The 21,889-nt window shown below is 47.8% G+C and overlaps 1 protein-coding gene across 6 annotated transcripts in view; it reads right to left on the reverse strand.

Annotated features, from left to right (window-relative positions):
- Positions 1-21,889, reverse strand: part of gria3b (glutamate receptor, ionotropic, AMPA 3b) — a 194,901-nt gene that overhangs the window by 48,824 nt on the left and 124,188 nt on the right. For all 6 annotated transcript variants that reach the window (XR_013789992.1, XM_079501011.1, XM_079501013.1 and 3 more), the window contains 5 exons: positions 15,831-15,884; positions 13,339-13,500; positions 10,827-10,994; positions 10,138-10,242; positions 2,441-2,548 (listed from right to left, as the gene is read on the reverse strand). Coding sequence is in view for 5 of the 6 variants with exons in the window: in XM_079501011.1 (XP_079357137.1) it covers positions 2,441-2,548; positions 10,138-10,242; positions 10,827-10,994; positions 13,339-13,500; positions 15,831-15,884 (597 nt within the window). In the remaining variant the exon portion in view is untranslated. The remainder of the gene's footprint in view (positions 1-2,440; positions 2,549-10,137; positions 10,243-10,826; positions 10,995-13,338; positions 13,501-15,830; positions 15,885-21,889) is intronic.

Here is a 21,889-nt window from a genome sequence, read left to right on the forward strand (position 1 = left end):
GCTGGATACGATTTTTGTCCACATTTCCATGCTGTATTGATGTGGTACCATTAGGAGAGATAACAGGCAAAAAATAAATAATCATTCTTCTAACTCTTGAGAGCCATTACGGGTCCATTTAAAGATCTATAAGGCTCCATTTGGTTACCAACTCTCCATCATTTAGCTGGGGACCACATGGAACCCCCTCAAGGACCACTGGTTGAAAACCACTGCTCTAAGTAGTTCTTCCACCCGCCACTAGGGGCTGTGGGGTGTGTACGGTATAGGCATGGTGTGGCTGGCTCGCAGTGAGGTGGACATGGGGATGGGGGCGGGGGGGATGGGGGTTCAGAAGTAAATGCTAGTGACAGCACAGGGATCAGAGAGTGCCCATTCTTATCTCGACATGTAATTTTCAAGCACATTGCACCAAATGCGCAGGGAAAGGCTGCTATCATTCCAAAGAATAAATAAATAAAACAAAACAAAAAAAGGAACCATCAGTTGTTATCCAGAAAAGAACAAAAAAAAAAGGAGGAGAGGTAAATAAAATAAAAAAGTAAAAAAATACTATTAACACGAAGGAGAGCGGAACGTGCCATATGACTCTCCTGTGTTTTTCAAAACACTATAGAGTGCAGCTACAGTCTTTGTGGGTGTTTACTGAGCACTTCATCATTATATCAAACAGAAAGGAATGCTCCCAGAGAGCAAGGCATTGTCATTACAGCCACAAACAATTAGGGTGCAAGTGGGAGAGCAATGGTTTGTTTGTTCTGTGCTGAATGTATCCCGTCTCACCTTGGGTTCCCTCTGCGTTCGACACGTGTTTACCTCCTGACTGTAGCTCTCATTTAGAGAGATGTTAAACGCTTCCTCCTGCTCTGGGGAGACTTAGCGGGTCAGCCCGTTGGCATACAAATGACTCTGTCCAGGAAAGGCCCACTTTTCTAGTCTTTTTACTACTGGACATTTTAGTTCATATTTTCTTTTATACTGACAATATACTTCTCAGGCAACGATACTATAAGCACCTTCAGATTTTGAGAATGTTTGGAGCGGAAGACTATTGAAACTGATTGATGAATAGTAGACTAACTAACTATACCAAACTATCACATAATACTGGAGGGGAAATAATGGAAAAGTCTTTATCCAAACCATGACATCTACCGTGGTCAGAGATAACCTTGGTCAGAGAAACAACTTTATATTTTACCTCATCTGTATTGTAGAGGTTATACTTCAACACAGAACACTCTGGGGAGCAATACAAAATAGATTGGAGCGGTCATAAAAAGAAAACAAAATTAATCTTCTTATCCACCCTCCAATACTGGTTATTTTGCTTTGCCCAGCTTGAGAAACCATTGCTGCCATCGTCCTTAGTAGTCATTCGTTGGCCAGTCTATCCCAAAATGCCATTGAACATTTACTTTGATGATGACTGACAGGTCTACTTACGTACGTATGCATTTGAATGTTTGTTTGTTTTGTAATTGATGGAGTCAACCATTCTCATTTATACCATTATTGTGATGTCACTGCTACGACAGGCCACTGGAGTATGGGAAATCAAAATGCTTTGTCACCCACACGGATACATTTGAAACACTCCTCCGTTGGCCATGTTCAAACGGCAGCCATGGCTCTTATTTTGTGCTTTTACTCCGCCGAAGTAGGTGGCGAAGGTGCGTAATAGTGAGGAAGCTGGACGCTATCATGGACAACCACTCACACGCCCCTTCACATGGAGATTGTGGGGCAATTGAGCAGGAGGAGAAATAGATTTATCTACCCCAAGGGGAAATACGATAAGACTGTCTTAGACTATCCTTTGTGCTGGTAGCCATGGAGATTCATAATGAGGCACACGGTGGTCACTCTGTTCCCTCAATAGTTTAATTAGCTCTGAATTAACAACAACCCATTACTGTAAGGACCCTATCCGACATGGTTACAGTGTTCATTCTCCTTTCATTTGTCCTGCATAATACAAGCTTTGTTGAGGCTGTATGCTGTTGTTTACTTTCATTCATTATTGATCTTGTATGTGATGTATTTTACCCTGCTATGCAGCAGGGTAGCTACAATACTTTCTCTTGCCCTGTAACTGTATCTCAATTTCTGTGCTACCTTTGGCCACTTGAATTTCTCTTGCGGGATCAATAAAGGTCCCTGTCACATCTTATCTTATACTTATACTTCACACTGGGTATAGGCTCTACTCCCACCCCCCCGTATGTGTGCTAATAACATACGAGCAAAATGGCCACCGTGTGAGTTAATGGCCAACGGGCTGGACTGTTTCAACGTGTAGTGAGTGGATGGAAAGCCCACACAAAAAAGATATGGTTCTACCCGCCCAGGACAGGAATGTATCAATCATAAAGAATCAACACCATGACCTTGAGTGGCAGAATAGGTGAAGACATTTAAAACTGCATGGAAAGTGTACCATAATAGTAGTGACCACAATGGTTCGGTTTTCCACTGAGGAGGACTCGTTGGTGACCTGCAGGTCCATTATATTTACAAATCGCTCGTACTCGTTCCAGTAACCGATCTGAAAAGAGAAGACAAGTGGTTATATCAACCCTTCACCTGGAGGCACACAAACCAAAGCAGAGTTCCCAACCTTTTCTGGGTCAGGGCCCACTTTTTAACCGATTTTTTTCTGAAAAAGCTATGTTTCTATGTCAGTGGTTCTTCGATTTTTCAAAAATAGCAGACCTACAAGCTCGTAGCGCGCCACTCGGTGGCGCGCTATGAGCTTGTAGATCTGCTATTTTTCAATAGCTAAAGCATAACATAATGCTAACACCAAAAGGGGTTCCCGCCCAAAATGGGTTAAAACCCCGAAAGCATTTCGCGGCCCACCCATCTGACCAATTAGCACGGCAGCCAGAGCACGCTTATTTTAATGACCAATCAATCGATTGTGTTCCAATGGAACTATAACAAAGGATTCCTTAAGTTCCTATTTTTGAGGGCCGCTACCCACTCCAACGTCTGGCTTTTGGAATTGCGTCATATGGCAGCCAAGTCTATGGACGTTTAATGTTTGCACCCCTCACTGCTCACGAGCGTGATTTATTTTGTGTGATTATTAAATATTTGGGGGCCCACTTGCAATACCCACCAGTGGGCCCCAGCCCACAGGTTGGGGAATCGCTGACGTAAATCCCACCCACTCCCTCCCTCCCTCCCTCCATCCCTAGAGTTAACACCCACCCACTCTCCCTAGGGAGACACCCACCAACCAACCACCTGACCAACCCACCCACTCCCACCCTAGGGAGACAGCCACCAACCAACCACCCGACCAACCCACCCACTCCCACCCTAGGGAGACACCCACCAACCAACCACCCGACCAACCCACCCACTCCCACCCTAGGGAGACACCCACCAACCAACCACCTGACCAACCCACCCACTCGCACCCTAGGGAGACACCCACCAACCAACCACCCGACCAACCCACCCACTCCCACCCTAGGGAGACACCCACCAACCAGCCACCCGACCAACCCACCCACTCTCCCTAGGGAGACACCCACCAACCAACCACCTGACCAACCCACCCACTCCCACCCTAGGGAGACACCCACCAACCAACCACCTGACCAACCCACCCACTCCCACCCTAGGGAGACACCCACCAACCAACCACCCGACCAACCCACCCACTCCCACCCTAGGGAGACACCCACCAACCAACCACCCGACCAACCCACCCACTCCCACCCTAGGGAGACACCCACCAACCAACCACCTGACCAACCCACCCACTCTCCCTAGGGAGACACCCACCAACCACCCGACCAACCCACCCACTCTCCCTAGGGAGACACCCACCAACCAACCACCGACCAACCCACCCACTCCCACTCTAGGGAGACACCCACCAACCAACCACCGACCAACCCACCCACTCTCCCTAGGGAGACACCCACCAACCAACCACCGACCAACCCACCCACTCCCACCCTAGGGAGACACCCACCAACCAACCACCGACCAACCCACCCACTCTCCCTAGGGAGACACCCACCAACCAACCACCCGACCAACCCACCCACTCCCACCCTAGGGAGACACCCACCAACCAACCACCTGACCAACCCACCCACTCTCCCTAGGGAGACACCCACCAACCACCCGACCAACCCACCCACTCCCACCCTAGCCTTGCGTAGCGATACTAATATCACTGCGTGGATATTAGTCTCGTCCCTCTCTGTGTTAGATTTTCTTTCGCAATGTCCCGCCAAATATTTGCATACTGGGCCCTGGTTGGTTATAGCCTGGTTCCAGACGTATCTGGTTGGCCGTCACCATTTCGGCCGTGCAGTCCTCCCATAACTGAGAGGGGCCAGACTTAATCTGCCTGGGGCAATATGAAGGCTGGCTATGCGAGGCTACTCCCACTCTAGATTGACATCCACCCACCCACCCACACACAACACAACTTCCCTAGTGTGACAACGACCTCACCACCCATCCCTGTGCCTCATTCATCTGTATTTCCCGTTAGCATGCTTTTTTTTTTTTGGCGCATGCAAGACCTAGAACATGAAGTATTGCCGAGATCTGCCACGAGTCTGGGCTCATTTAACCCATTGATGCCTGGTGCAACCTATACGTTGTTCTACCCTTGATGCCGGCGCACTCTCTGTGTCTCATCAGCTATTGTTATAATTTAGCTATTGAAAAATAGCAGATCTACAAGCTCATAGCGCGCCACCGAGTGGCGCGCTATGAACTTGTAGATCTGCTATTTTTGAAAAAAACATAACTATTTAAAAGAATAATGAATCAAAATTTGAAGGTTTTCAGAAACCTTAGGTCAGGCCCTAGAAGGCGTTCCCAGATTCAGCCTCAGGTATCAATGGGTTAAACAACACTGCATGTCCCAGTGTCTGCATGCCTCTGTCCCCGTGTCAAAAGGTAATTCAAATAGCAGTGCGTGAGTGGAGAACTGGAATGAACCCTTCATTCCTGGCACAGGAATGCAAGTGCGGTGAAAAGCATACAATTCGAGACATTTCTGTCATGCACCGCAGACAGCTTGCAAATATAGTCTGGGTTATTGTGATTTGTAACCAAAAAAGTGAAGAGTCCCAGCCGTTCCTGTGCAAGCATTCGTGGCAGAAGACTACATGAAACCCCTGCCACCTTCAGCTTCCCAGGTTTTACGGTAAATAATTCATATTCGGGCCTGTGAACTGCATACACACTTAATAATTTATCATAGTATGCAAGTGCCTCGCAGAGCGAGCCTCTTCCTATCCTCTCCACTCCACTCCCTCAGCCACTGCAGCAAGCTTCAATTCTGCTCCACAGATGCTTTCTCAAACCAGTGTCAAAGTGTTTGTTTGCCCGTCTGAAATAATAATGGCTGGCTCACGATAAAACGTGTTGCATATGTTGCTGCCAGTGCTCGAACCCTTTCTGGGCTGGCTACCACGCCCACCGACCCACCACCCCCACCGATCCACCACCACCACATTCCCTTTCACATCTGGTGCACTTTATTTTCTTCTTTCTCCTCCCATCTCCTGCCAATCCTTTGACGGTTTTGGGGACATGAAGGGCAGGTGCAGGGGGACACTGTGGGGACTCTGACAACGGCCAGGTGGTGGAGCTAGTGAGCAGCGTACCTCGTGTAGCTCTCACAACGGACTCCGCAGCGGCAGTTTGTGTTTACAGCGCAACTCCCCCCCCCCCCCCACCACCAAAGTATTTCCCAGTCTAGCGGCGTTGTCGTGCGACACTTGTCTGACATTTGAGAACCGCTGCCAGAAGTGCCAGCGAGGAGACGCGTGGCCCCGATGTCGCCCTGAGCGGCGGGGACACGCATCAGCCCCATACATCACTGCTGACAGTCACTGTTAAGACCCTTCATCCCTGAACTGTCAACCGGGGTTATACTGTCTGGAACTCCAGGTTCTGACAAACTGCTGCCCTGCCTGTCGTCTGTCTGTCTGTCTGTAGTTCCTCCACTTTCTACTTTTCTGTCTCTCTGACCTCCTCTCTCTCTCTCTCTCTGTGTCTCACTCTCTGTCTCCATCTCTCTGTCTCACTCTCTCTGTCTCACTCTCTCTGTCTCCCTCTCTCTGTCAATATATCTCTCTCAGTCTCACTCTGTCTCCATCTCTCTCAGTCTCACTATCTCTGTCTCCATCTCTCTCAGTCTCACTCTCTCTGTCTCCATCTTTCTGTCTCACTCTCTCTGTCAATATCTCTCTCTCTCTCTCTCTGTCTCACTCCCTCTGTCACCATCTCTCTCTGTCACCATCTCTCTGTCTGCCTCTCTCTCCATTCCTCTCCTCTGTGCGTGTTGCATTTTGGAATGATAGTTTGGGTTGGCGTGATGCTAATTGGTGAAGAACGGGGCCTGAGAGGCGGCATAATCACACGTCACTTCAGGCCGCGTGACGACAGAGCCGACAGTGACCCGGCTAACGAGAGGAGCTGGGTAACGCGGTAGGTACCATCTCCTCCTGGGAACCCGGCGAGGTTACCAAACGAGACTCGGTGTCATCGTATGGCACCAGTCATAATGTGAGCGTACCACCGGGAATCACCTTCGTGAAGGGATGTGAGTACATTTACTATACTGTACTTTTTTAGGTAATTTTGAGGTATTTGTACTTTACTTGAGTATTCCAATTTCCAATAGTTTTACTTCTACGCCACTGCATCTCAGAGGCAAATATTGTACTTTTACTTCACTCCAATTATTTGAAAACATTAGTTACTTTGTAGATTTTGATTATCATTATAAAAAAATACATTAACCACTTCAGCCCTGTGTACATTTCAGCCATTTGAAAATGGACGATCTACACGCTCACAATGTGTCACGAAGCGACGCATTGTGAGCTTGTAGATCTGCTATTTTCAAATGATGTTTATACATTTTGACAACTTGAAAATAAGACTGCACAATGAGTACTTTTCTACCTTATGTACATTTTGAAGCCAGTACTTTTGCACGTTTACTAGAGTAAATGTTGAATTCCAGACTTTTACTTGTAACAGACTATACAGTAGTTCTACATTGCAGTATTGATACTTTTACTCAAGTAAAAAAGTGAGTACTTTCTTCCACCACTGGTGAAGAGTCAGCCAGGAGGAATTCATGGATCACAGTAATTGGCTATTTGGATGGTAATTACTGTCAGGAGAGGAATGAAGCTCATATCAGTGCGCTATGCCGCGGAACAGAAATACTCTCGCGTCTCTCATTCGATAGGATGGTTCGGCTATCGGATTGCGGGGGTCTCGGGCTCGAATTGTGCGGCGTGTAACATTTGGCACAGCTCATCACACCGGAGTGCTGCCGATACCATAACGGGGAGAAAGGCAATCACCGTCTCCCTGCTCCATCAGTCCCCATGGCACGCCAGCCTCCCTGTCTCTCTCTCTCTCTGTCTTCACCGTCTCCCTGCTCCATCAGTCCCCATGGCACGCCAGCCTCCCTGTCTCTCTCTCTGTCTTCACCGTCTCCCTGCTCCATCAGTCCCCATGGCACGCCAGCCTCCCTGTCTCTCTCTCTCTCTGTCTTCACCGTCTCCCTGCTCCATCAGTCCCCATGGCACGCCAGCCTCCCTGTCTCTCTCTCTCTCTGTCTTCACCGTCTCCCTGCTCCATCAGTCCCCATGGCACGCCAGCCTCCCTCTCTCTCTCTCTCTCTCTCTGTCTTCACCGTCTCCCTGCTCCATCAGTCCCCATGGCACGCCAGCCTCCCTGTCTCTCTCTCTCTCTGTCTTCACCGTCTCCCTGCTCCATCAGTCCCCATGGCACGCCAGCCTCCCTGTCTCTCTCTCTCCCTGTCTTCACCGTCTCCCTGCTCCATCAGTCCCCATGGCACGCCAGCCTCCCTGTCTCTCTCTCTCTCTGTCTTCACCGTCTCCCTGCTCCATCAGTCCCCATGGCACGCCAGCCTCCCTGTCTCTCTCTCTGTCTTCACCGTCTCCCTGCTCCATCAGTCCCCATGGCACGCCAGCCTCCCTGTCTCTCTCTCTCTCTGTCTTCACCGTCTCCCTGCTCCATCAGTCCCCATGGCACGCCAGCCTCCCTGTCTCTCTCTCTCTCTCTCTGTCTGTCTGTCGCTCTCTACCAAACATCTAGGCTATCTCACAAACATCTAGGCTATCTCAACAATGCAGCCTACACACTGCATTGTTGTTAGGATTCATTTTCTTTGCTTTTGTTTTAACTTGATATATTCTGGCTGTGATACGGACGTCTGCGCAGTGGGTGTCAGATCATCTTTATGGCATCTGACTCAGATGGCATCTGACTCAGATGGCATCTCAGATGGCATCTCAGATGGCATCTGAGTCAGATGCCATCTGAGATGCCATCTGAGTCAGATGCCATCTGAGATGCCATCTGAGTCAGATGCCATCTGAGATGCCATCTGAGATGCCATCTGAGTCAGATGGCTGACTCAGATACAGTAGCATCTGACTCAGATGCCATAAAGGAATTGTGACCAAAAAAACTTTTTCAGGTTTTCTGAGAATTGCACCCAAAAAACCTGAACTTTTAACATTCAGTAGATTTTATGTGGTCTGGGGATTTCTGGCTCAAACAAGTGCTCTGATTTTCCTGCTGACTGTGATGTCACAGCCTTCAAATACCATTATGACAATGGGATTTGCCAGCAGATGTCACTGTTTTCACTGTTTTGCAGCTCAAAAGGCTTCACAGACAGAAAAAAATCCCAGACCACAGAAAATCCACTGAATGTTCAAAGTTCCTTTTTTGGGGTGTAATTGAGGTCATAAAACCTAAAAGAAAAACGAAAAATAAATGAAAATTAATGTCATGAAACCTATAAGCCCTGTTGCTTCCCCCACAACACTGCACAGTATAGTTAGTACATCAGTAGTACTGCAAGGACCTCCCAATTCATATTCATTTGTCCGCAGACCCCCAGCTGAAAAGCTTTAGTGCCAGGGACCCCCAGCTGAAAAGCTTTAGTGCCAGGGACCCCCAGCTGATAAGCTTTAGTGCCAGGGACCCCCAGCTGAAAAGCTTTAGTGCCAGGAACCCCCAGCTGATAAGCTTTAGTGCCAGGGACCCCCAGCTGAAAAGCTTTAGTGCCAGGGACCCCCAGCTGAAAAGCTTTAGTGCCAGGGACCCCCAGCTGAAAAGCTTTAGTGCCAGGGACCCCCAGCTGAAAAGCTTTAGTGCCAGGGACCCCCAGCTGAAAAGCTTTTGTGCCAGGGACCCCCAGCTGAAAAGCTTTAGTGCCAGGGACCCCCAGCTGAAAAGCTTTAGTGCCAGGGACCCCCAGCTGAAAAGCTTTAGTGCCAGGGACCCCCAGCTGATAAGCTTTAGTGCCAGGGACCCCCAGCTGAAAAGCTTTAGTGCCAGGGACCCCCAGCTGAAAAGCTTTAGTGCCAGGGACCCCCAGCTGAAAAGCTTTAGTGCCAGGGACCCCCAGCTTAAAAGCTTTAGTGCCAGGGACCCCCAAGATATTTTTCAAAAATATTTAGAAAATATCCTATGAGATCTACAAGCTCAACAAGGCGGCATGAGCTTGTAAATCGTCTATTTTAGTATACAATAAGATCAAAGTGGTTCTACTGCTTTGAACTAATTTCGCTGCACAGGGACACTCTGGAACCTGGGGGTCCCCGCACAGGGGAACCTAGGGGTCCCCGCACAGGGACACTCTGGAACCTGGGGGTCCCCGCACAGGGACACTCTGGAACCTGGGGGTCCCCGCACAGGGACACTCTGGAACCTGGGGGTCCCCGCACAGGGACACTCTGGAACCTGGGGGTCCCCGCACAGGGACACTCTGGAACCTGGGGGTCCCCGCACAGGGGAACCTGGGGGTCCCCGCACAGGGGAACCTGGGGGTCCCCGCACAGGGACACTCTGGAACCTGGGGGTCCCCGCACAGGGACACTCTGGAACCTGGGGGTCCCCGCACAGGGGAACCTGGGGGTCCCCGCACAGGGACACTCTGGAACCTGGGGGTCCCCGCACAGGGACACTCTGGAACCTGGGGGTCCCCGCACAGGGACACTCTGGAACCTGGGGGTCCCCGCACAGGGACACTCTGGAACCTGGGGTCCCCGATCCCTTTGAGTAGCACTGCTGTACATGAAAGGCTGTCTCACTTACCTTCTTGGCTCCGCCCAGTTTCATCTCATACACGTCTATGGTGTAGTTGGTCCTTCGACCGTAGTTGTCAAACTGGATGTTCCCCGTCATCCCATGCACTTGGACCTGACATGCGGAGGGTGACACGCACACGCACACACACACACACACACACACACACACACACACACACACACACACACACACACACACACACACACACACACACACACACACACGCACACACACACGCAAGCTTTGAAAGATAAAATAAAAATAACATCGTTGCCGTTCATACACGACTAGTATTAAAAGCACGGACGGCAGGCGTTTGCGTATAGGTCGCCCCTCTTAATAAAAAGAAGGATTGGATATGCTATAATGAAAGCAGTGGGTTTATGGTAATGAGAATCCACGATTTGATAGAGAGAGAGAGAGAGAGAGAGAGAGAGAGAGAGAGAGAGAGAGAGAGAGAGAGCTCTGCGCACAGATATCTGGGGGCGGAGGGCACCGAATCCCCCTCCTCTCATTCTCCTGTCACTTTCCATCTAGGTCATGCGTTCGCTCCGCGCCATCTCCGCTTCCCTCATATACTCGCCCTTTCTTTACTTATCAGCATGTCACTCCCTCTGTCGCTGTGTCGCTTGTTCAGTCTCGTGTCTTTTGTCCGTCTGTCCGTCTCGTCTGTCTTTCTCTCTTATGTGTCCTACCGTTTTGAGAGCTCTCTCGATGTCGATACCCTGGCTCCACGGCACGGCGGGGTTCGCCAGACAGTCGCCGGCGCTCCCGCGGCGCGACACGTCCACACGCTGCCGACGGAGGTAGCGGAAGGCCTCGGCGATCACCAGGACGGCGTCGTGCGTCAGGGCCGACGTGTACTGCACACAGAGAGAGGGAGACGGACAGGAACAACCCTTTTACTCAGCTTCATTGGTTTGGTTCTACTCAACTTCATTGGTTTGGTTCTACTCAACTTCATTGTGTACTCCGCACAGAGGGAGACAGAGAGAAACAACTACTCAACTTAATTTGTTTGCACACTGCACACATACACACATATCTAACACACGTTCTGTGTTTTGTCTCTGTTTAATGGCCGCCACAATGATTTTCCAGTGGGAGTCACGTGGTTTGACCAAACATTTGTGTTTGATGGCTGGGTTCTGTCCATCAAACAAAAATGTTGGTCAAACCATGTGACTCCCAAAAAGCATTGTGGCGGCCATTAAACACATAGACAAGACACAGAGCATGTGTTTGGTATGTGTGTATGAGGGACAGGGTTAGGTTGTTGAGTAGAACAACCGTTCTACTCGACGCACAGGGTTACGTTGTTGAGTACAGAACAACCGTTCTACTCAACGCACAGGGTTAGGTTCACGCAAAAAAAAGAAGGGAGGTGAAATTCTTTGTCGTACAAGTTCCCCTCGTTGCAGTTTCAAGAAAGGTGGTCTGCTATTTTTGAAAAATCGAAGAACGACTGACATTTTTAGAATCTGATCTCAGGTCAAAATGGGTTAATCTATGAGGTGCATGTGTAGCAGAGTGGCTCAGAGCCTCAGCCTGATGGCCTCAAAAGTCTAATAATATCTCCCCCGAGTCATAGCGATATCATATCCCTCTAGTGGTTAAGATATTGGACTTTCACGCGGGGAGACCCGAGTTCAAATCCGGGGGGGGGGGTTACACATGGTAGAAATAGCAGTGTGTTGAGGCAGTTAAATTAGCAGCAGATGTAATGACAGATACACAAGGTTGTCATGTAGGCCTAAGGTTATTAACCCATTCTGGGCGGGAACCCCTTTTGGGGTTTTAAACATTATGTTATAATTTAGCTATTGAAAAATAGCAGATCTACAAGCTCATAGCGCGCCACCGAGTGGCGCGCTATGAACTTGTAGGTCTGCTATTTATGAAAAATCGTTAAAATGTGCCTCAAATCTTTCAGAAAATTGTCATGATATAGAAAATATTTTGTTTAAATATCGACGTCAGGCCTGAATGGGTTAAGGTTGTCAAACTTGTTTGATGTTTCTGTAACAATAGGCATGCTTAGCCGCTTAAGCCCGACAGTACTTTATACTTTGGCCAATCTACACGCTAAAAGAAACATTTGTGAAAGATCTTCAGGGACACCATGTTTAAAGTGGTTAAAGGACTGTGCCATCGTCAATACGTCATTGTGTATTCACAGCATTGGCCAATTTGATTTTGCTATTGGTTCACATTGTCTCTAAAGTCATTAAAAAGTTATCTAACTTACCGGAATAATTGGATCATGGTCGCTAAGCATTCATGAATCAATCGTTTCTCCTTTAAAATGCATGACATTGCATCAAAATGCACCAAGCAAATGACTGCCAGCATTGTTTCGGTCTGGATCCATTCCAGGGCCTACGGTGCCTTATTCAAGGGGAAAAAAATGACCCATGCAGGCCTGAACCGGAAGTTAGCTCACGGATAAGCAATCCTATCGCGGAAGGATCGCGGACCGCTGTGAACCGTAGTCAATTTATATTAAAAAAGCGTCCAAAGCCGATCTCGGCGAACGAGGGCGTTTGGCCCAGAAGGCATCAAAAGACGATCTCGGCAGCGAAAGAGTTGATGTGTAAATATTACCTTCCAGACCATGTCAGGCTCCCTCTCCCACATTTAATATCCTCCGTTTAGTACAGTACGTTCTAAAGTAAAGCACTCAGAGTTCCACCACTGAGCTAGAGTGGCGAGTGACTGATTGACAGGTGGTCAGGAACTCTGTCAAAAATTAAGTTGCAGGGTTAAAGAGAGGGCCCAACATGAATGCCACGTCTGATCTCACCCACACCTCCCCTCAAACTTACCTTGACCTTTTCCCCGGGCGACGTGCTCGGGCCACTTGTTTGTTAACCAGCGCACCATGACAACATCTAATTAAATGTCATTCAAAATCCATTTCTCTCTTGATCATTGTTTAATTAGATGCAAATTGAAGCCGAGATATAACCTTGCCTCCCACCGACTATCAATATATTGATTGCCGCGGGGTAGACAAAAGAAAACGAGGTGGAAAGCTAGTGCTCCGAGCGGAACGAGGGGCCACGGCAAAGAGGATGAGGAGGAGAAGGATGAGAAGGAGGACGGAAGGAAGGAAGGAGCACTTCACAGGGACCTAGATGACGGACGGGTTCTGCATTATGGTGAAGCGTTGACTTGAAGGAGGCCATGGCTGACCCTCCACAGTACCTTCAGAGGTGTGTTCCGGGCCTCTGGGAATTCCCTTTCATCCAGACGCTCCCAGCGCTGCATGAACTGCTGCACCACAGGGTTCTCAGGGGTGACGATCTGGAAGCCGGAGATGTTGGCTCCGCCGGCGAAGACCTTGTCCAGGCTGACGTTGGAAAAGCCCTGATGATGAGACAGAAGGGAGACATGGGGGGACGGGGGGGACGGGGACAGGGGCAGGCTGTCAGAACTCAGGACTCGCCAGTAGCCGCATCTGAGTTGCAACACCCTCCATTGACAGCCCATTCATGAAACATAAAAGTCCTATTTAATTGTATCAAATTATGACACACTCATCCATATTGCACCTGTACGGACAGCTTGGCTTATCATTGTCTCAAATGTTTGAGACAATGATAATAAAAAAAACACTGTTGACATTATATGAGCAACCTTCTGTCTATAAACTCTGTGCAGTTGTGATTTCCCTACTCCAAGTACTCCATGTTTGGGAGTGCTCGTGAGTCACAAGTGTTTCCAAAAGCAAACACTTCAACAAAACCATGACATCACAGAGTTGATTGACGGAATGTTGCTTATAACATGTCAAGCATGGATATGTTTGAACGGTGTCTAACCACTCAAATGAACAGCTATGTGTGTCCCTATATGTATGTAGGTCTCCATGTATGTTTGAGTACGGACAGCTGCAATACTGCTGGGTGACCTAAAGTGGCACTGTTGAGCAGCATGGCCATGTATGTATGTATGTATGTATGTATGTATGTATGTATGTATGTATGTATTTGGTTAAAATGGGTAAGGTTTTAAAAAAGGCAAAAACATGCTCTGTTGCACTGGCCTAAAAGTGGGTCCTCTAAAACTGCTTCAACTTCTGAGAATGTGTGTTTGGTTCATTAGCCACCAGATGGCATACCTTATAAGTATGTATGTATGTATGTCTGTATGTATGTATGTATTTAAAAGGGGGGGCTTTTTTGTAAAATCCCAGCCTACAATACCTTCATAAATTTAAAATCCAAAGTAAGGTTACCAGTGAAGGGCAACCTGCCTATTCACTGGGGACTATGCAAGGCAGAGGCGTCCACCCCCCTGAGTCCAAGTTAGACTAGAGTATGTATGTATGTATGTATGTATGTATAGGATGAGAGTGGGGGCAATGACATTGACATTGACATGGCACTTAAACACCACCCAAGTGTCTCTACACTGGGGGCGAACATTTGTAAAAAGATAGCTGATCTGAGCTTGTAGATCTGCTATATATTCTGCAAAGATATTCAATATAGACCTAGGACAGACCCCTGGGGGACACCGGCCAACTAAGTATATAGAGTTTAAGTGGTTAAACAAACAAACAACATGACGGTCATTAAAAACAGAAAGCGCTGCATTCCGAGTGAGAATATCCCATGTGTCAGCTATTATGTTAAAAGTCTCTCCTCGCTCTCCGTGGCGACCGAGCCTTGCATTAATTTGCAAGATAAACAAGTGAACAATGTTCGGTTCACTTTATGCCACATTAAAAGGCAAAAAGTTCCAGCCGTTCGGTTGGCCGATAGCTTTTCGCAAACAGAAGAAACAACAGGCCGCAGCCTGAGGCCGTGTCGTGTCGTGTCGTGTCGTGCAGAGAGTACAGGGACATTGAGACCGAATGCTGCATAATCACATCTTCTAAGCACAGCAGGTGAGGGGGGGGGGGGGGGGGTAATGGGACTTGGTGGTGATGGAAGAAGCCAAAATGGACAACTTTCTGCGTGCGTGCGTGCATGCCTGCGTGCGTGCGTACAAGCTTGTTCAATAACAGGGGTCTCCCTGTCTCTCCAGCTCTTCAGTAAAACCTAAAACTGCATTTTTAGGTTGGGATGACAATCTTATCCGATCAGGAGATGGATACAAGATGAAAAAAAAGTGAAATTGGAATTGACGAAAGCAGACAAAATTGGAACTTGAATGCTAAAAATTGATGCTGATGACTACTGGCAGCCCACCTGAACATGTATCTTTGGTTTATTAAAGATGGAGTGCCATGTTTCTTTTGACTTTTTCTGTTTTGTACATGTCTATGGAGTTAACATTACTCTAATAGACCACCAGGTGTGGTTAGAATATTCAAATATGTCTTCCCTGTGTATTTTTGGTTTCTTCCTGAAAGCTGAACCAATCAGAAGGCTGACCAATGGTGAATTATGGACACGTTATAATAGGCACACAATAGGTGTACATTTGACCCCAAAAAAAATACCACAGGCTCACCAACACATCACAATGTCATGTTGTGAGCTGGTCGATCAGCTAGATGAAGAGATGTGGTGTAAAAGGGGATGGATGGAGAGGGACACACACACACACACACACACACGCGCGCACGCACACGGGGAAGGAGGGAAGGAAATGTGCAGCCTATAGTGCAGTCACGTGCATCAGCAACAAGGTGGGTTACTGTGTTCCAGCCCTTCTTCCCCTGGGGGGGGGGGGGGGTTGTTACTCACCAGATTGGCCAGAATGTAGTGGTAGCCACGGGTGTTCTTCCCCAGGCTCACAACCTGAGAGAGAGAGAGAGAGGGAGAGAGAGAGAGAGAGAGAGAGAGAGAGCGAGAGCAGATCAATACAGCTGTCCATCCATGAGATGGGCGGCCCAGAGGCAGTGCTCATGCCACTGGTTATAGAATAATCTGTTAGCACTGCTGTGCTAACAGTAGTGGTGGAAAGTAACCAAGTACATTTACTTAAGTACTGCACTTAAGAACAATTGTGAAGTATTTTATTTTATATTTTACTCCAACTACAATTATTTGAAAACAGTCACTAGTTACTTTGTAGATTATACATTTCGGCCATTTGAAAATAGAAGATCTATACAAGATCGTAGATTGGCTATTTTCTAAAGATTTTCATACATTTGAAAACTGATATGGGACAGTCTGCATAATGAGTAACTTTTACTTTTGTACTATACATTTTGATACCAATACTTTTGTACTTTTACTCAAGTCAATTTAGAATTCCGGACTTTCCGAGTCTTTCCACATTGCAGTATTGCCACTTGTACTTAAATAAGAATTGTGAGTACTTTTTCCACCACTGCTAACTGGCTCCCGCGGCGGCTGTACAGCGTATTCCTACTGAAGACATGCAGGGGACAAAAGCTAATTCTCCTACGGAAACGGCAATGGAAGTATAGGGGAAACAATTAAGAGCGAGCGCTTATTAAAGGAGGAGCCGATAATGAGCGAGGTAGATCCCGAACACGTCTGAACATCCTCGAACCGTCTTCTCACTTTGAAGTTCCCCCGGTATAACTGTGGCTTGGTATAAAAAGGAGAAATGGAAAGAGAAGAGAAGAAAGCTGGAGAAGAAGAAATTCACAGTAAAATGAGATATGCCTCTGCTTTGAACATATCACACCTTATCCTGAGCAAAACAGCATGTTTCAGCCCACGCAGCGTGCCTGGAAATAGCAAGCGAAAAGTCTCTCCATCACTCTCGCTTCTTCAACCATATGCCGTATTTTTTATTCACCTTTCCCCCCACCCCCCCTCTCTCTCTGTGTCTCTTTGCATTCAACTCTTTTCCTCCTTTCTGGCCTGACCCTCGCGGTGAATCCGTGAGAGAGACGCTAAATCACCGGCGCCTTTCTGTTGCAATACAAAAAAATACCGGTCAGTTCTCTGGACGCGTTCTCTTGTGAAGTTTCCGTGATTTACGAGTTCCCGGTTCCCGGGCCGTGGGATGGAACCCGCCGTGGGGCTAGTTGCCAGGCTACATCAGATTGACAACCCACGTCTCAGTTTTCATCTGTGTTCTACACACAGCGCTAACACAGAGCGGCACGGCGGAATCGGCGTGTTTGCACGTGTCCTGGCTTTGACTCCCCCCATCGCCATAGCAAACAGTCAGTTCATCATCAAGCCCTTGCGTGCGCATCTCCTTGCCAGAGGGGCCCTTTATCGTTGCGGTTTTTGGAAGTTACATATTTACGACTCTAAATCATCCGCGGCGTTCCCGCGGAGCAGGGAGCCAGCGCGGTGCCACAACAAACCCTCTTATCTCCACATCTCCCACAGTGTTAACCCATTTAGACCTGAGGACGCATCTGTGTCATATTATAGCTTTTAACCCATTTTGGGGGCGGGAACCCCTTTTGGTGTTTTAACTAAGCATTATGTTATACTTTAGCTATTTTTGAAAAATCGTAAAAATGTGGCACAAATCTTTGAATATATATTCTTTCAGAGCGAACGTTTTTTTTATTTCGACGTCAGGCCTGAATGGGTTAATGTCTAATTTGTCTTCTTTCCTTTTTTTCCTTATTTTGTTTTAGGTGCTGGGAATAAACCGTGCCGCTGATAGCACAGAAAAAATATTGCTGATGTTCAATTTTGGACTGCAGTTATTTGGTCCAGGCCTGGCTAAAGTACAGCTGACCTCCGTGCACTTGGAAGGCCACGTTGAGCTATAGGCTCTCTTATACGGCTGCCGCTGCTCCCGGGCCCAGATTCCGTCATCCCTCACAAATCAAAGTGCTTTTATTCCTTCTTTATGGACATCTGTGAGAGCAGTGTTTCACCAATCTATGGGTCGGGAGCCATTCTTGGGGTCACGGACCTATTTTGTGGACTGTGGATAAATATCCCTTTTACGTTTCCTACAAAACATATACAATATAAAAAAATCACACCTGTGTGAACTGAGCGGTGCATGCTGTGTGTGTGTGTGTGTGTGTGTGTGTGTGTGTGTGTGTGTGTGTGTGTGTGTGTGTGTGTGTGTGTGTGTGTGTGTGTGTGTGTGTGACCCTCCCAGCTTCCTTGGGTTCAAAAGTGGTAAATTGGATACCAACGCAACTGGTTTTGGTGTAAACGCTGATTGGCCTGATCTGAACGATCTGTGTAACTGGACTGGTGTCTCTTTGGAGTGGAAAGGAGCGAACAACGAGACGGTGCGCATCTCTGAATCTGTGATCACTGACCTGTCAATCAACACACGTGCAACAGTAAGCCGCAAGCGTGCTCCCTACCAAGGGCGCGTGTGCGCATCTTCTAGCGCTCAGAGAGCAGCATAGAAAACGGCGCTGGACAGGACTACAGCTGCAAAGGAAGCTTGCATGCCTCCAGTCAGCTGATCACTCCGTGTCCCACTCAATTCTAAAAAATGCAGCGATTGATGAGGACATTCTCATGTTCACAGTAAAGGCACGCCTCCAAGTGCTGCCAACCAAACTGAATCTATCCATCTGGTATCCCAATAATCATGACCCTCACTGTCTACACCATGGACAGCATCAGACCATAGTCTATATTTACAAAGGACTGTATATAGCCAGGCATGACAGAATTGTGAACATTATTGCCAAAGATGTGTCGCCTATGTTTGATCCCTCTGTTGTGTTTCACAAAAATTCCTGTGTGAAACCAGAAATGTTTCAATGCAATGACCCAACCGTATTTGCAAATATAACTGCAAATACACCAGATGTCACAGCAGAGAGGTTTTTTTCTATTGGAAGTTGGCTGTGCTTTTGATTCAAGTTTAGAGGAAGCTTTCCTTACTAAACAAGTAAAATATCAACCATTAGTAGTCTACAGGCCATTATACAGGCTATACGTGTGTCAGCTCATTGTTTTTATATTTGGCAGCCTGGGCCATGTCCACAGGCTAGTGGTCAGAGGCTTGAGGATTATGGGGTTGTCCAAGTTTAAAGCAAAGCACCTTGCAACATAGTGTTCAATCTCCTCCATTATAGGCAGTCGGTCTATTTGGAGGAGAAGGTGCTTTTTGTACCCATGCTTTTCTTTCGGTGTTGGAAATATGACTGAAGTGACCAATGTTGGCTGTGAATAAGTTCATTGCATGTGTTGCCTGTGTGTTTGGACTCAAGCACTGACTGATCTCGAGACACATGTTTCGAGTGTGTGGGATATCAAACGAAACTGAAAAATATTTGTGCCCTTGATAATGTATTTTATAAATGTGTGTGTGTGTGTGTGTGTGTGTGTGTGTGTGTGTGTGTGTGTGTGTGTGTGTGTGTGTGTGTGTGTGTGTGTGTGTGTGTGTGTGTGTGTGTGTGTGTGTGTGTGTGTGTGAGACACTTTAGGTGACCCAGCAGAATTGCAGCTGTTTTTACTCATACATAGAGACAAACACGGTTACATACTGCATAGTCCCATACTTTCAAGAAAAAGTGAAAATAGCAAAACTACATTTTTTACTGTTTCTTGATAGTTTGAAAGAGGTTTATTCATAATGTATGAATTTTCTTCCTGGAAAAGTAGTTAAGTCAAAAATGCAAAATAACGTCTTTGAACAAGTTCCTCCGTATGTATCTTTTGGGTCTTGAGATGAAACTTTTGGGAACTTGCTGTAAGATACACTGATGTCCCCCCTCCCTCTATGCAGAGCACAGCATCATGCTAAGATACACTGATGTCCCCCTCCCTCTATGCAGAGCACAGCATCATGCTGTAAGATACACTGATGTCCCCCCCCTCCCTCTATGCAGAGCACAGCATTGTGCTGTAAGATACACTGATGCCCCCCCTCCTCCCTCTATGCAGAGCACAACATCATGCTGTAAGATACACTGATGTCGTCCCCCCCCCTCCCTCTATGCAGAGCACAACATCATGCTGTAAGATACACTGATGCCCCCCCTCCTCCCTCTATGCAGAGCACAACATCATGCTGTAAGATACACTGATGTCGTCCCCCCCCCTCCCTCTATGCAGAGCACAACATCATGCTGTAAGATACACTGATGCCCCCCCTCCTCCCTCTATGCAGAGCACAACATCATGCTGTAAGATACACTGATGTGTCCCCCCCTCCCTCTATGCAGAGCACAACATCATGCTGTAAGATACACTGATGTCCCCACCCCTCCCTCTATGCAGAGCACAGCATTGTGCTGTAAGATACACTGATGTCCCCCCCCTCCCTCTATGCAGAGCACAGCATTGTGCTGTAAGATACACTGATGCCCCCCCCTCCTCCCTCTATGCAGAGCACAACATCATGCTGTAAGATACACTGATGTCGTCCCCCCCCCCTCCCTCTATGCAGAGCACAACATCATGCTGTAAGATACACTGATGCCCCCCCTCCTCCCTCTATGCAGAGCACAACATCATGCTGTAAGATACACTGATGTCGTCCCCCCCCCCTCCCTCTATGCAGAGCACAACATCATGCTGTAAGATACACTGATGTCGTCCCCCCCCTCCCTCTATGCAGAGCACAGCATCATGCTAAGATACACTGATGTCCCCCCCCCCCCCCCCCCAGAGCACAGCATCATGCTGTAAGATACACTGATGCCCCCCCCCCCCCCCCCCCTCCCTCACAGCATCATGTGAGAACAGAACAGAGCAATGTTGTTGGCTCTCAGTCATATTATGGAGCCCAGTCAGCATTCTCTGACACATTCACCATCATTAAGACCAGTGGGGGACAACATACCCAAATGCTGTACCACTGTTCAGCACAGATTTTGCAAAAGAATCAAGAAGCAGCCAGGGCTATGAAAACAAGCCCAAAAGAATCGACTAGGTCAGTGGTGTCCCCAACTTTTTAGCTTGAGACCCAAAAAGGGAAATTAGACATTTGCCTGGGACACAGCTTGTGGATCGCCCTCTGAACAATAAAACAATTCAATAACATCACCTACTTGACATTCCCAAAAATAGGAACACCAGGTTGAAAGTGGCTAAGAAGAGTGTGAAAGTTGGGCATTACTATAGAGAGTATGCGCGTGACATCATCATCAAACCCGGAAATGCAGGAATGCCTACTGAGTGGCAAAAAACTACTTTCTGGCCTTGACAGCCCATACATCCAATCAGAAAAGTCCTATCTGATTGCATTAAACAACATTAAACAATGTTAAACTCACTTTGCATGTTGCTTTGCCACTCGATTTGCCACTCGATGTGCCATTCACTTTAAGCATGCGCATACACTCTATTGCTAGCTAAAGACTGCACAGAGAGGGGCCACCACACTGTTAATAGACTCCCTTGTGCAGTAGTTAGCAACATCATACAAAAGGTTGTATTCAGCATTCATTACTCATAGTTTATATGACTTCCCCGGAGTTGCTTTAGCTCTGCCGCAGTGTGATGATGAACAATGCCCCCACTGAGTCACACACCTTCACCCTACACGCCGACCTTGGCTCTGGGCTGGTAGAGCTCCTCCTAGCAGGCCTCGGGCCTGGGACTCGCCCTGTGCCCATGTAGCCCGCGGCTCACCACAGCCAGTCTGGCAACAGCACCACACAGCAACCTTGGGGCTGCATGGGACACACAGCGAGTTCCTAATGACACCAGAAATATACCAAAACCTGGGGCCAGAACACACCACTTGTTTCTTTTTAATTAGCAGGAGGAGCATGACCCAACCCCTATAGCGACGGGCAGACATCACTGTTGGCAGGCTGTGACGCGCTCTCTGCCAACAACAGTCGCACGCACACAAAAAAAGAAAAGCCCTTCGTTAGTGCAGAAAGTCATAACGACTCTCCTCCCGCACTGTATACACGAGCGCTCGCTGTAGT

This window comes from Electrona antarctica, assembly GCF_951216825.1.
Source record: "Electrona antarctica genome assembly, chromosome: 1".
Lineage (NCBI taxonomy): Eukaryota > Metazoa > Chordata > Actinopteri > Myctophiformes > Myctophidae > Electrona > Electrona antarctica.